The 15,196-nt window shown below is 39.6% G+C and overlaps 1 protein-coding gene across 1 annotated transcript; it reads right to left on the reverse strand.

The window, feature by feature from the left end:
• Positions 1-5,425: 5,425 nt before the first annotated feature.
• Positions 5,426-14,791, reverse strand: ak7b (adenylate kinase 7b). Its single transcript, XM_067614659.1, has 18 exons — positions 14,462-14,791; positions 14,133-14,291; positions 13,915-14,023; positions 13,007-13,101; positions 12,756-12,866; positions 12,577-12,660; positions 11,538-11,626; positions 11,170-11,260; positions 10,788-10,865; positions 9,932-10,081; positions 9,637-9,765; positions 9,239-9,344; positions 8,750-8,878; positions 8,598-8,663; positions 8,213-8,410; positions 6,330-6,550; positions 5,662-5,820; positions 5,426-5,555 (listed from the first exon to the last, which is right to left on the reverse strand). The coding sequence occupies exons 1-18, from the start codon at positions 14,552-14,554 to the stop codon at positions 5,517-5,519; spliced, it is 2,106 nt and encodes a 701-aa protein (XP_067470760.1). The 5' UTR covers positions 14,555-14,791; the 3' UTR covers positions 5,426-5,516.
• Positions 14,792-15,196: the final 405 nt, after the last annotated feature.

Genomic DNA, 15,196 nt, shown 5'->3' on the forward strand with positions numbered 1-15,196 from the left:
TTTAGATTGCGATCACATGGTACACATTCCTGTATTGATCTGTTTAATTTGTGTACTTGAAGGTGACAGTCCCCTCTGGGTTAGCATGTACTTTATATATGTGTGTGCAATCGCAGAACTGACAAACATCCCAAAACAAAACTGTTGACACCAGAAATCATTTGCAGTTTTGGCATTTTGATTCTTGGTAATGTGGCAGCAGAGTATTTTCAGGTGGAGGCTGTCAAACAACCATACATTCATTTTATCCTAATAACCATCCTTTTCCCTCCTCAGGCTTCTACCTAAAGAAAAGCAAAACGCTGCCACTCCTAACCTTGACACCTGCCACGGCCCGTTTTGATAAATTTACATTAAAAGAGGTGAGGCGTCTGGCGGCGGAGTCTGCCTTCCACCAGCTTTAATCAATGAAAACGTTTTTGTGGGCCTCCGGAGAGTGAGTGGAGCCGAAGATAAATATTGGCAGAAAAGAAAAATGTGTTGTCCTCCCCAATCGAGGGGGACATAATGATATTCAGAAGGAGACCCCCTGCCGAGACGCGAGGCAAACTGTTCCTAAGCAACAAGACACATTTTCCCTCTCGGAGTGCTCAGAATGGGGCTGGTGGCTGGGTTTTTGGGGAGGTGTGTGTTGGTGTGCGTTTGTAGGGGGTGGGGGGGGGGTTCCCCTGACGACTTAAACCTGCAGTTTGATGTGTGTGTCATTCTGTCTGTCTAGAAAAAGTGTGTATTTGTCTATTTGGGTATGAGCTTGTAGTTTAAAGTCTGTGTGTGTGTGTGTGTGTCATCCCTCCATGGATTAAGGGGTGTTAGGGAACAGTGACCAGCATCAGTGAGAGTGGATTCAGTCCAGATGCTGCCACACACTCAGACATACATGGCTTACTGCAGCTGATGGCTTGTATTAGTTATGATGGAAGAACATATATAACATGAGGACAAATGTTAAAGGTTATTACAGCCGTATGATTTCAGTGGTGTTGAATTATGTTCTCTTCATGGCAACAAGTCAATTTATTAATAAACAACAATGCAAGACAACCTTATATTCTCCTAAAGTCCTTATGTGCATTGCTGTTTATTAATAAACTGACTTGTTAAATGCTTAAGAATTCATGAGTTGCTTTAAAGGACGAGTTCACAATTTTTCTGTCTTAAAACATCAGTCAGGTGTCCTTATGAACAGTGAAAGAGGTTTTTCTCACTGTAATCATTCCTCCTGTTCATACTGACTAAAAAGATCCCCTTCAATGTAAGTGCAAGTGTTTTCAATGTAAGTGATGGAGGCCAAAAAACACAGAGTGTCCACACAGTCATTTAGTGCAACAATACATTTAAAAGTTGATCTGAAGCTTATATGAGGCTCCAGCAGTCTGAGTTAGTCATATCAAGTGGATATCTGCCACATTTACAGTCTTTTTAGCATCAAATTCCCTCTTTGTGTTTCCCTGTTGAGCTGCGGTGGAAGTATAGTAACAAAAAGAGACTTTGGCACTAAAAAGACTGTAACATTAAAAGATATCTACTTGGTTTGACTGAAGTTTCATATTAGATTCAGATAAACTTTTATATACATTTTTGTACAGAAGGAGGACTGTGGATTTTGTCCCCCATCACTTCCATTGTAAGTGCATTATGAAGGGATCTTCTAATGGTCAGTATGACAGGAGGAATGATTACAGCAAGAAAAACCTGTTTCAATGTTCATTTGGGAACCTGACTGTTGTTTTAAGACAGAAATTGTGAACCTGTCCTTTAAGGAGTAACTGCTGAATTTTATCTTATCTATAAGGCAAGCCTAAAATGATCTGTAGGCTACACTACAACACACTTATTGGCTTTCTCACAGAGTGAGATGAGATTATTGATATCAATCTTCTCATCTCACTCTTGGAAAGAAAGAGAATAAGTGTATTTTGGAAAACTTTGAAGTATTCCTTAGAGGTTTAAGTGGTTTAATATCTGAGTTAATTTGAGATGTATTCACTCACAGACTACTTACATCTGTGTAGGTAATCTACCTGTAGATGTTGGTAGTCTGTCCTCTAAGCCTGCAAAGTGAGGATATACTGGACCTACTGTAAAACTGAGCTATTTAAATAGATATTCCAACAGTTTAGTGTTGCTTTTTCATAACACTGGAGGTCGCACAAGAGACACATTTTTAAGAATAGTCAAAATCAAATCTGCAAAGGCCAAGATATTCTGTCCTTTAGTCCACAGAATGGGTTAAGTTCCAAAAACACTGAATTCTCATAATACTGTCTTTCGTTAGACATAGTTCATTAAACACCCGCTTCATTCAAACTGCACACTTCCGGTTTGAAACTCGCTGAGCTAAGAAAACTTTGATGGCATCACTTGACAAAGTTCCTCCAGAGCAACAGAAGACATTATACAGCTGTTACCACAGGCCAGTACATCACCAGTATGTGTAAAATCAGAGTGCCCCTAGTTTACAGTATCCTGAAGGATATACACACAGATTAAGGGATGATTAGTGCGCTCAGTTCATACAGGCTGAGCTTGAAGGTTCATTCCTGAGTTGGAGTTGGAGTTAGTCAGTGTAGAAACTTGTGAAGGCTTTTGGACTGTAAGAAAAAAAATCCCAGCAGGACTTTAAGTCCACGACTGAACAGAAAAAGAGCTGAAACTACAGACACTGAAACTTTATTACCCATGTTCTCCCTTAACTGTTCTTTCACCATCCACATTTTCTTTCAGTGTGGTGATAGTTGTACATGTGACCAGAGTTCAGAGGATAGTTGTATTTGTGCATCACATAAAAACTATTTCATCATAGATGATGAGAACACACAGAGGTCCCACAATCATCACCTTCCCAGTCAGTGACTCTCCTGACAGCTAATAGATGATCTAAGACTGACACCTAGTGGTTCAACACTGGTAGTAAACACACAAGACGAAGAAGTCAAGCCTGTTCCAGATCTGGAAATAATATCAAGCCAGAACTATCCAATCATGCAAACCTTTTAAGACTTTCTCTGAAGTCTAAAGGTCAGATGTCATCTGTAGCTTGAGGTGTCCTGACTCTAAACTTTACACTGCTAAATCAGCAGCATGTTTTTGGAATGCTGTTTCGAATGTACTTTTACAGCTCAGACAGACATCTGTGCTGCATTCTTGGCCATTACACTGTCATTATTTTATATGACTTCAGTTTTGTTTGTAGGATCCATGGCTAATAGATTAGACATGTATATTAGGCCTTTTTCATTACAACAAATATTGTCGCTGTCTTATTTACAGCCATGTAATGGTTAGGCTTGTTTTTAATTTAAGTTTTAAGATATAACAGACTGTACCAATGTGTGTCCAAGTTTTAGTTCTGTTACTTTACATCACATAGTTTGTTTACTGCAGCATGAAACATCATCTCTGATTATGTAACTGCTGTCAAAGCTACATTTTGGTTGCCTGGTAACTCAGTTACAGTTGCACATTTTGATTGGAAAAGTCAAATCAACGGACTGTTCAGATAAGTCTGCAAAAAACAAAACAAAACAAAAAAACCTAGAATAAAACATTTTTAACATTAATTTGATCATAGCACGATCAAAATGTGAGCCAAAGGTTTGGTGTGAAATATAGCACTAGGATGCATAACTCTTATACTGCATATGGTGTTATCATTTTCTATTTGTAAAATCAAGCACTGTACAGAATAAGTTATTGGATCATATAAACCAAGTCCCATTACTCATTGAAGGAGGTTAGGTTTCCCCCTGCTGGACATACAGAGGAACACATGTGATTACAAGAAATACAGGCAAACTTTTGTGGGTTTTAGAAGTCAAACGCAGATCAGTAATCCCAACTCAAGGTCCACTTACTTTATTCCAGAGCTTTAAACTCCATGACGCTTCCTTCATCAGCAGATGCAGTTTGATCAGTTGTCATGGAGAAGGATCTGTTGACATGAGAGGTCAGCAGCTGTTTTTCATTTTATCAGCTGTATAGCAGTTTTAGCTGGCTTAAAAAGCAAGTTCATTCTTAATTCAGTAAGACAGTGTAAAACTTGAATTGAGATTGTTTTGTCAAACTATTATGTCCAAAGTAAAGAATGAATCTTGGTGCTTATCTCTGATGAGTGTTTTGGACGATTTGATAGACAGTTTTGAGAGCCTCATGTGAGAAAACACTACTAGCAGATTCCCTTCTATTTAGAATTTTCTCTTTATATGTATGAACATCATGTATGGATAGTCTGCCTTCCTCCACAGGGGAAAACAACCCTGTTTGACTTAAGAAATATACTGAGTACACTTAATCTAAAGGATTCTGGAGTTTAAATACATTACCTAAATCAACTTAAATAAAATGAGGTGGAGGTTCCACATGTTGCCAAGGACGGGGAACAGTGGAGGATGCTGACTGTGACCTTTTGTCCCATAGGAGACAAAGAGGATAAATTCATTAATTCTTAATGCAAGTCTTACCTGCATTGTCTATAATACAACAAATTCTGTCATTCACCTCTGTGACTGTCTCCCATTTAAGTCATGGACCACTTTGCTTTAGCAAGAAGACTTCTGGCATTTAACTCTATATCAAACTATTCCCTCTTGAAAAGATTATACTACTACAAGTTTGTGCAGTTGAAGGTGCAGTCACACTGGATTTCATATACAGTATACAGGTGTAAAGGAAGGCCCACTTCTTTAGGAGGATGAACTCTGGTCACTGAGTGTAAATGACTCCTCACTAAGATATAAAATAAAAATATTGGTCCCATGTTTTTGACTATGAGAATATTGTCTTACCATATTTACTGTCAAAATCTGTGTTTTGCTTTGCCGGAGACTCTCCGTGTCGTGTTTGTACCTGGGACTCACAGATGGTGGATTCAAATTGTCTTGCAGCAGCTTGTGTCCCAATGTTTCCCAAATAAACTCAACTAATTTCCCCATGTGGTGATTAAGTATGTACAATGAAATAATTTGGTGTTCCGTCGCAACCAATTATGTACACTTTGGAGTCGCGAGTGGCAACATGATAGAGACACAAATTAGCTGCCATTTGTAACATTTATCCTTCCTGGAAATCGGAAAGCCAAATCAAAGCAATTATGACCCGAGCGTGTCTACTTTGGAGTTTACCAAGTTCATTATGCAAATTAACTTCCTAATTAGCTTTCGGCTTCATACACACTTTCATCTGCTTTTTTTTTTTTGGGGGGGGGGGGGGGGGGTGCTTTTAAGTAATGGCCGGCACACAAGAGTCCAAACAAAGCTGTGTGTTAATACAACAGGGGCGGAGAATGGGCCACTTACAAATCAGACCTAATCAAAATCTCAGCGTGAACCGAGGGACACTTGGCATCTGACGGATGAAATACTGTCACAAGTCCCAAAGCTGCATGTAACTGAATTCAGTCTCTAATATCCTAAAGAGCACAGGAAAATCAAGAGGAAGAAAGTCTTTTATTTCAGTCTTTTTCATTTGTGTTTCCTGTAAATCATGTATGGTGCGACCACAACAAGTTGTCTCTACTGTCAGTAGTTTAAGGGGTTGTTCTTTATCAAATACTCCGCCTGGAACGAGACAAACCAAAAGAGATGATCAGATATATATTTATGATCACAATCCTGTGGAGTCGGATTGTAAGAATTATGTAATAACCTGTGGTGAATTTATTACCAGGAAGTCCACGGGGTCCTGTGGCCGGGCTGTGCAGCACTCGATCAGGCCCTGGGTCAGAGTGGGCATGACGTGCTCCATCAGGTAGTTCCTCATTGGGACTGACTGAGCCTCCAGCAGCTCCTCCTCCTGCTGCCTCGCCTCCTCTAAACCTTTACACTGACACACACACACACCAGGCAACAAACACATACACAGTTATCTACTCATTAATCTGTCTTAGTACAACTGTGGTCATAGTCCATCATTTTTTAGCTATGATAGTTTTGTTCTTACCACTGCTGAAAAGAAGATGAGTCAAGAAACACAAGCAGTCTATTATATTTTAGAATGGGGACAATCTTCTGCCAGAAAAATTCAGTCGTGAGTGATGCATTCATCCTAGCAACATCATTTCCAGTCAACGCAGAAGCTGTGATAGTGGTTGTTAACATTGTTCATGTTGACTGAAATCATTTGATTCGAAAGTTGTTTCTTCCTCAAGTGGACTCACAGCAGCCTGTACAGCTGTGTCCATCTCATTCACAGTGAAAGCAGTTCACTGTGCTGATCATTACATTCAACATACAAATGATCTTTAACACATTGACACATTGGCTCAATTTCAGAGACCCAACAAAAATGTGACTTCAGGGGATCTTCTGCACCTCCAAACCTCCAGCACTTACCCACTCCTCCCAGCGTGCAGCCCTCTTCCCAGCCTCCTCCACCTCCCTCCGCTCCTCCTCAGCTTTCTCCTGGGCCTCTCTCTTAATCCTCTGCTCAGCCTTCCTCATCTCCTCCTCCTGCACCTCCTGGCTGCTGGGGCCGTAGTTCCTGGGTTGGCCCACCATGTCAAAGATCTTCTGCATCAGTAGCAGGCTGTCAGGTTCATCATCACTGGTGATCTCTGGAGAAGAGACAAGTAATAGAACAAATATATCAGCTATTAGTCAATCTAGGGTAGACTAACTGTTTGTGACATAAATCACAGGCAGGAGTGATGTTTTTGCTTCATCTGCATCCAAGGCATCAACTGACATAAATACCACATGTAAACCAGGTCATCATATAGTTTTACAGTGTTCCTATATACAGTTTTGTTGTATGTACAGTAGGTGGTGTTGGTTCACTGCTGTTTTGATCAAAGTACAGACAGTATATAGTAAGTGATGGAAAGACAAAATGACATGTTCAATGTCCCACTAGCAGCCTCTAGAGGTAGCCATGTTTATTACAGCCTACAATAAAAAAAAAAAGGGTTGAACTGTGTGTTTGCTGTTCTTAGAGCCTAATTTCTATCCTGAGGGTGGAACTACAGCAAATACTTAATTGTTTTATTATTCAAATTTTGAAGTATCGCTCAAACATGGGAAGAGATAAAATATTCAGTCTGTAATGATCTTACAGAATTCAAGATTCACAGTTCCTAAAATGACACTATGATCTATTGCATGCCCTGTTGCCCTCAGCATTATAGGCACTTCATTAATGTAAAATGGCCAAACTCCACCAATAATCATGAGACCAAACCATCTTAGAAGTAATGTGAAGAAGAATTTGGGATTAAATGCCATACCATAGATGGAAAAACCATGGATAAAGGTAACTGCTGACTTAGTAAAATAAATGTAAAAATGTGGTCTTGTGTATTGTGTGTTGTATTTCTTTTTCAAAATTACCTGAAATTATCTTAAAAGTTTATTTCCATTAGGTTTGACAGTTTTACATTCAAAAAATAACTTGACTTTTAAATGACGACCTGCGCAGTCGTTGCCCCGGGTTACCCGGTGTTTTGGACAGATACACCAGGAGAGGATTGCTTTGAACAGACGGTCTTAAATGAGTTATTAGTGGAGAGAGAAGCTTTAACTGATCTACAATTTTTCATGGGACTGTGTGAACTGTTTTGTCAGTATTCAACACACCAGCTAATCTACACTAGAAACTGTACAGAATATTTCACCATAACTGACAAGTTTGATGTGCAGATAAACACGGAGGTTTCTGTGGTTTTTAGTTTGCAACAGTCCGGCTCTGGTTGCACAAAATTTTAATCAGCAGATCTGCCATACGCAACTGTGCCACAGTGTGCAACTTCATTCCAATAGAGACAGCAGATGGAACAGATACCTGCTGCCTTCAGACGGCTGTAAAGGAGAGGCTGTCAGTATATGATGCTAGCTGTTGTGGATGGTGGTGAAAATCACTCATTAATTCAGTCTCACAGGCCATGACATAACCAGAAAAAAGCTTAAAAAATCTTTAAAAAAGGGAAGAATTCACTGTTTTGTTCTCAAATGATAAAACGAAGCATTCTGAACAGCTACAGCTCTGATTCACACCTCTGACTGGTTTCTTCTCCATAACAATGACAGCTGAGGGTTAAGGGTAGTGTATGTACTATCAGCCATGCCAACCTGAGAGAAAAAACATGATTTCTCACGGACAAAGTAGAAAGTAAACCTCTAGTGCTGTTAAATTATCCCAAAGATTCCTGTGATTCCTCAGTAATGCTGAACATGCAGCTCGACCAACGAACATCAGGATGTGGTCATGCTTCATGGATTACCCAGGTACAGAGGGCTGATGTCCAGCTCATCAAAGTAGTAGACAACTGTTTCATCTTCTGTATTTTTCTCTCTGTATCCATCCAGCCGTTGCAGGAAGTGCTCCTGCTCATAGTTGTACTCCTGCACCAGCCTCTCAGGCAGGTTCATCACCCGATCCTTCAGGAAGCCGTCTGACGCATCCAGACACAGCACAAACTCTGTTCCACACACAAGAACACCATTACAAACACTGGAAACTCACAGGATAAGGCCCTCTCACTAATAAATCTTGTGTGGGTTATTGCAACTTGTTTGTGCAGGCTGAAATATTTCTAGCGTTCAACAGTGTTTCCCTCCAAAAAACATAACTGACATTGCACTACAGAGGTGTTCCTGGTGTCACACCTGGCATAATCTTCTTGTTGTATGAGGAAATCTGCGATGTTCCATCTTCTGACTCATGATCTTCAGCTAAAAAAGAAAGAAAAATACACATGTGTATGTATGTATAGCATGTATCCATGTGATTGTGATGCTGTTGCAGTAGGAGCTCTCACCATAGAAGAGTTCTTTAGCTTGTTCATATGTCTTGGGAAAGCCGTCCAGAACAAAACCCTGGTTTCTGCAGGGTTTAGACATCAGCTTGTCCTTCATCACTTTCACCAACAGCTGCTCATCCAACAGTCCTAGTGGACAAATGAGCTGATGAGATGCTGATCCTGGAATGTAGCACTTCACTTTCATAAAGTTAGGGGACTTGTGACAGACTAATAGAAAATCAAAGCGGTCTGAGATATTCTAATCTTTTATTAAAGACAAAAGATGTTACAGTAGCTCCCAAAAAAGTATTTGACTGAAAAAAGGTGACATTTTGACTCCGACTGGGTCTTCATCAGGCAAATGGCCAACATGACAAAGAGCAAGATATCAAGAGTTTTAGAAAACATGTGGACTTCATTACTTGAAGCCGGTTTTATTAGGAGGGAATGAGTTCTACTGTGTTACTGGCAGAAACTAATATTTACAAGGTGAGTGTGGGTCTGTACCTGCGTTCTGCTCCATACTGTCTCTCAGGCTGCCCAGCAGCTCCTGGGCTTCTGCTGCAGAGTTCTCATCCTCTGCATCTGGATCAGCATTCCTCACAGCATCCTCCTAGAAATAAGGACAGAAATGGAATTGTGAGGACATTAAAGGATGTTCTGCATGAAAGACTCTGTAGTGATGAACCCACAGAGAATTATCACTGTAGTTCTACAGAGATTTTTAGCATGTTTTAGCTCATTGTTTTGGTTTCACAAAGAGCTGAAGGTTAGTGACTGGCTGGTGAATGTGGAGAAGCATTTAGCAGCTAATGAGAATACAGAGCTACAAGGATTTCAGATTGTTCTATTGCCCCTAAGAAAAAAAAATTGAAAATTCAGTTTGAAAGAGCAGATCAGCAAACCAGTTTTGAGATGGTCTCAGAGATGGTTTCCTTCAGTCTGATGTGATGGAGCTTGTAGTGTTCACAGATCTCTTTGGACACTGTGCTCTTCCCCACAGCAGGAGGACCCAGGACACACACACGGATGGGCTGGAGAGAACACGCTACATGGATTATTTAATGCAACTAAAAGAGTACTTAAAGATACACTGTATGTGGAGGTAGAAATATTATCATTACATTTTGATTTGGTTGGTCATTTTATTATGATTGAAACAGTTAGCACCAGTGTTTCTGCTTTCTGTCCAGCACCTACCAGCAGTCCTCTGGTCTGTCGGTACTCCTCCACCACCAGCTCTATGTTGTCCAACAGACCAGACTCACACACCCAGCGGATGGAGAACAATTCCTTTAGGTGTACAGCCTCCATACGAAGGTTAATACACATGGAATCAATTTCCATCACCTGTTGAGAGGACATGGTTAGCCTAGCTTAGCATAAGGACTAGTAGCAGAGGGAAACAGTTAGCCTGGCTCTGTCCAAAGAGGGAAAAAAGGCCTTCCAACACCTACAGGTACCATAGTACCAAACCTGGCAACCTCACCATGACAAAAAGACTCTGGCAAGCTTCAAAGTTCCAACATGTAACTCCATTTAAAACTCTGTCATTATTACATTTCTGTTTGTGTCCAGATTTAGCAAACAAGATACTTATTAACAATGTTAATTAACGAGCTTTAGAGGTGCTGCTCAGCATAATTTTTCACTTTGCACAGAGTCAGACTAGCTGCTCCCCCTGCTTCACAATAAGTATCATATTTGTACAATATGTTAGCCCTTTGTACGATATACAATCAGTGATAAAATAATAAATAAAATAAATATACATGTATGATCATTTCACAATGTTTTTTCCATATATTGTTTTCCATAATAGTGAAATGGTATGGAACTGATCTGAAACCAGATCATTTATTGATTATACATTACCTATCTATGTGTTCATGGTAAACTAACCCTGAATCTGCCATTAATGATCTAACATCTCTGCTGAGATCTTGTACATCTTTGACTCTGGTCTAGTTACTGTAGTCAGCATTACTGAGGCACAACTGTGAATAATCCAGTGTCAGCTCTGACATCAAGACAATATAATGTAGGTGCAACTAACACTCAAGTCCTGTGTGAGGAAGGCTTCCTCAAATGCCCTTTTCTGGATCTTCCCTGGTCCAAGCGCAGAGGCAACTGCCTGGTGGAGAAACATGTCAAATGTCATCACATTGTCATCTTTATATCTCAGGAAACATATCAGGCGTATATATATATATATATGTAAATATAGGTGAGTGGGTGGTCGCATAAAGTACATAAGTTGCATAAACAATTTTTTTTTACAGTGTTACATTGATCTGAAATTTCTAATTCTAGCAGATGTAACCTTCACTTGTTACATGATTACAGTATCAATCTGAAGAGGGATTTCCAACCCATTCACAGGGACATGTTTAAACCATTTACACATGTTTTGATCACCATTAACTTGCCATACACACCTTCACAATGTCCTTCATGGTGTTGTTGGAATAGTCCACAGCTAGCAGGTAGTATGGCTTGGGCTGATGCTCAATTACGTTCTGAATCACACTTTAACACAAAGAAATCATTCTGTATTTAAAATATGAGTACAGAGTTTAGAGCAAATATATATGTCACAAATTTAAGTCAATATAGTGTTTATGTAAGTGTTTAGTAAAGAAGGCTCTGTGCGATCTATATTCTCATAACAATAAATGTTCAAGGAAGCTATGTATTATTTGTGTGTGTGTGTGTGTGTGTGTGTGTGTGTGTGTGTATGTGTGTGTGTGTGTGTGTGTGTGTGTGTGTGTGTGTGTATGTGTGTGTGTGTGTGTGTGTGTCCAACCTTGCCAGGTCATTGATGTGAATCATGGGAACTATGTTGTTGCCCTCTCCAAACACAGGTATTTCATTTTCTTTGCCCAGCCACGCCATCTAACAATACAGAATATTATCCAATTAGCTGCGCGCACTTACTGTACTCAGCTAATCTAATTACACAAATTCACATTTTTGAACCAATTGACAGTGAGATGGTGAACATGAGTCTTAATGTTTATTTGTGATTTCTTATCCACCACTGTCAGCCACACTGTCAAAGAGCAACTTCCTGTAACACTTCCTGAAAGTCTTGTGTTAGATGACCTCCAGTAAGTTTTTTTTTTACATTATGGTGAATTATTATGGAGTTACATGCTGTATTTGCTTCTCAACACTTCCAGTTTACACACAGACATGCACGTAGCTGTGTAAAGATCGACTGGGTTACTTTTACTGGAGAAAAAGTCATAAATTTGATGATAATGAATCAAGATCTCAAGTCATATGAAATGTCTTTTTTCTATGATTTCAAAGTAGATTTACTGATGCTTATGGCTATCTTTATAAAAGGTAAGTTCTGCTGATTTTTACAGTGTGTGTATGATGTCTGCACATTGTTGTTTGACAGACTTATGATTTTGAGATTAAGGGGTTTGAATTTTGATGCAAATTGCATCCCTCAGCGCAAAGGCTTAACAAATTCTTTGTAGCCACTGTGCAAAATTTCCACTTGTACACCATGAATATCAAAATGAAATGAGCAGATTTGACAAGAAATTAACTGAGCATATCAATGATCCTCAGTAGATGAACTCTTTCCATTCTGCACACTTCTGAGTTTTTTCTTCTTTTTTTTTTTATAGCAACACCCTCAGGACATTTTTTTGTTTTATTGTAGACAACATATTGTGTCCCTTTATCTAATTTTTATATTGTGGCTCAAGGGGGTGCTAGTTGGGATTCACACCTGGAGTTTCTTTGATACATAGAGAGACACTCCCATATAATGATGATATACAAGGGGATAGTAAAAGCAACACTCTACAGCAGTCCTGAATTCTCACCTTGAAAAAAAAGTGGAAGACCTGCTCTCCCATCCCGTACTGAAGTCCTGATGCCACCACGTATGTAGAGAACAATGATCTGTCCTGAAAGCCATGAGGCGGGGTGTTACAGCGTCATTGAAATGTGTAAAGTACACACGAAGTAACAACTTACAAATGTACAGGAGTTTGAAACTCACAGTTTTGCCCATTTTGACCACCCTCTTCTCCAGGTCAATGTGTTGTTTGAAGTTGGGATGTGCTCTTCTTCTCCTGAAATCCTCATCAGTGAAAGGAAGCTCCAGATCATCCTGTTGCACAACATATAAAAACTGACAATGACATTCTACAACTGTCATTGAAATCTGTTCATTTTAGATGTACCAGGCCTATTAGAGTATGTGACATAAACACACAGTATAGTCCAGAGGTACTCTATGTATGCACTCACGAAGTTGACTGGCTTGCTGCATGCCCAGGTCATCACCGTAGAGACGAGGATGAATGTCTTCTGTCCAGTAAAATTGCCAATTTTGTTGTGGAGGGCTAAAAATACAACACAAAAGAGAAGTGACTACTTAATTCATTGATTCTGTTATTATTCTCCACCAGCCTAAACCTTTTCAGGTTCTGCTCATGTGTCCCTGCAACAACTGGGCAGATACCCTATAATGCTGTAATAAAACTACTGAGGTGATTTCTTGCTTTTGGGGTTTTTGACTGAGAAACCCTGATGTAAAGGTTCATAATTAACATTAATTGACATAGACTGTAACTGTGAGGAGCATTTATGTAAAATAAAAATCATGTGGCAGTATACCCTTAGAAGTAGAAGAGCCTCGAGGAACCTTTCGGGGTTCCTCCCAATTGCCACTGTGGAGGAACCTTTTCAGTTCAAAAAGGTTCCTCAAGGAACCTCTCCTGCAGGGCTATATAAGAGTGTTCACTAATATGTCTGCAGTTTCTACAGCTATTGTAACATGACATTGTAAAGATGCAAATAGTTTATACACTTCCAGTATACAGTACCAGTCAAAAGTCTGGACAAACTTTCTCATTTCAAGTGAATGGGAAAGAGTCCAAACTTTTGACTGGTGTAGTAGGTGGCAGTAAATAAAATACACATTTATACTAAACGGAATACACTTCAAAAAGACAAACAGTAGCTCAATGAAACATTACAGCAGAGATCATTTTCATTTCTGATGACAAATATGTATTTGATGCTGTTTGCAACTGACAGAACCTGCTACATACGGTAGATGTAGACCTCCAATACAACCAGTCAACCATCTGTGAACAATGTTAAGACAGTAGACACTAAACAACCCGTCAGCCCCTCAACAACCACACGCCTACCTGAAACAGCCCAGAGGGCCTCTTCTACTTGATCGGCATGCTGGGTAATGTTGTAGATGATAACATCACACTCCATCAGTTTTGGAAGAAGCTCATTCCTGTTCAGTTGCTAAACAGGAAGTAATATAAGGAATATAAAGAAAAAGTCCTGGACTTTAATAATGTTAATTTACAGTATATCACTACACTGGACAGCTTTTGTTTGATGAAATACTTACAAAGTACTCCTCCTGCATATAAGGTCTGTCCTCCTCAGACCTGTCAGAAACTGTTCCAACAATCTGAAAAGCTCCTGCTATCATCCTCTCCTCCTCTTCCTCAGTCTCCATCTCTCCATCAGAAGTAGCAGGTGCTCCAGCCACACACTCCGACAGAAACTACAAAGAAGATGAACATGTAAACGTTAACTAGTTAACTTACAGTGTGTTGCCGACCAAAGCAAAGCTGTCCACAAACGCACCAGCTGTGCCGTTAACTTTAGGCTTTAGCTACAAAGCTAGCAGCTTGACTAACTCAATGCTGATACTCCACGTTAAAATACATTTACCTTGGCAATACATTTGGACGCGTATGAGTCTATGTTGTTGATAAAAACTCGTTTAGGTGTATGTTTGGCTTTTTCCATCGTCCTCTCCGCCATATTAGCTAATATAACACTGTTAGCAGGTGTTGTTGATGTCCCGTTGCCATGGAGATGAGCTCTCGCGGTGTGATATCATGGACAGACCACACGGCAGATTTTAAGTAAAAGTGTATTTTATAAACTATCTTTATGAAGTAAAGTTGAAGAAATCTACAGAGACACATATGAAATATAATTTTCGCTTCCAGACATTACAAAATACACGAGGGTTGAGATTTTAACATAAAACTGACAACTGCACAACAAATACAAAGCAGCATCCTGATGATGACGCTATTGTATTGATCTAATGTATCACCCAGTTTTACTATTCACCAAACAGGCTAGGTGACATGCTAGCCTATGTGCTTTAATATTGTAAAATGAGTGGTCGACCTCCCATGTTAAGTTCACCGCACTGAAAACATCTTACATCCTGGTATGTCACACATAAAAACCACATATAGGCCTAGTTCTACTCTTTACACTACAGGACCTTCTCAGGGTCTCTAACCCCATATTGGGTGGTCAATATGACTCTTATCCGAAACTCTGCAGTCTTCAAAATGTGTTCAGATATGTGAACTCTTGCTAGCTAAATGCACCTGCTTTATTTTAGGAAACAAAAGATTTAGTAGAGTATTCCTGCATATTATTTGT

Source organism: Thunnus thynnus, chromosome 16, assembly GCF_963924715.1.
Source record: "Thunnus thynnus chromosome 16, fThuThy2.1, whole genome shotgun sequence".
NCBI classification, from domain to species: Eukaryota; Metazoa; Chordata; class Actinopteri; order Scombriformes; family Scombridae; genus Thunnus; species Thunnus thynnus.

What these genes read in the sequence shown, in the direction of transcription:
- ak7b (XM_067614659.1), bottom strand. Translation starts at nt 14,554, where the DNA reads ATGGCGGAGAGGACGATGGAAAAAGCCAAACATACACCTAAACGAGTT. An exon ending in TGGTCAAAATGGGCAAAACT is followed by an intron (nt 12,661 to 12,755) that starts GTGAGTTTCAAA and finishes CATGGCTTTCAG; the next exon opens with GACAGATCATTGTTCTCTAC. An exon ending in CATCAGCCCTCTGTACCTGG is followed by an intron (nt 6,551 to 8,212) that starts GTAATCCATGAA and finishes TCTCTTCTCCAG; the next exon opens with AGATCACCAGTGATGATGAA.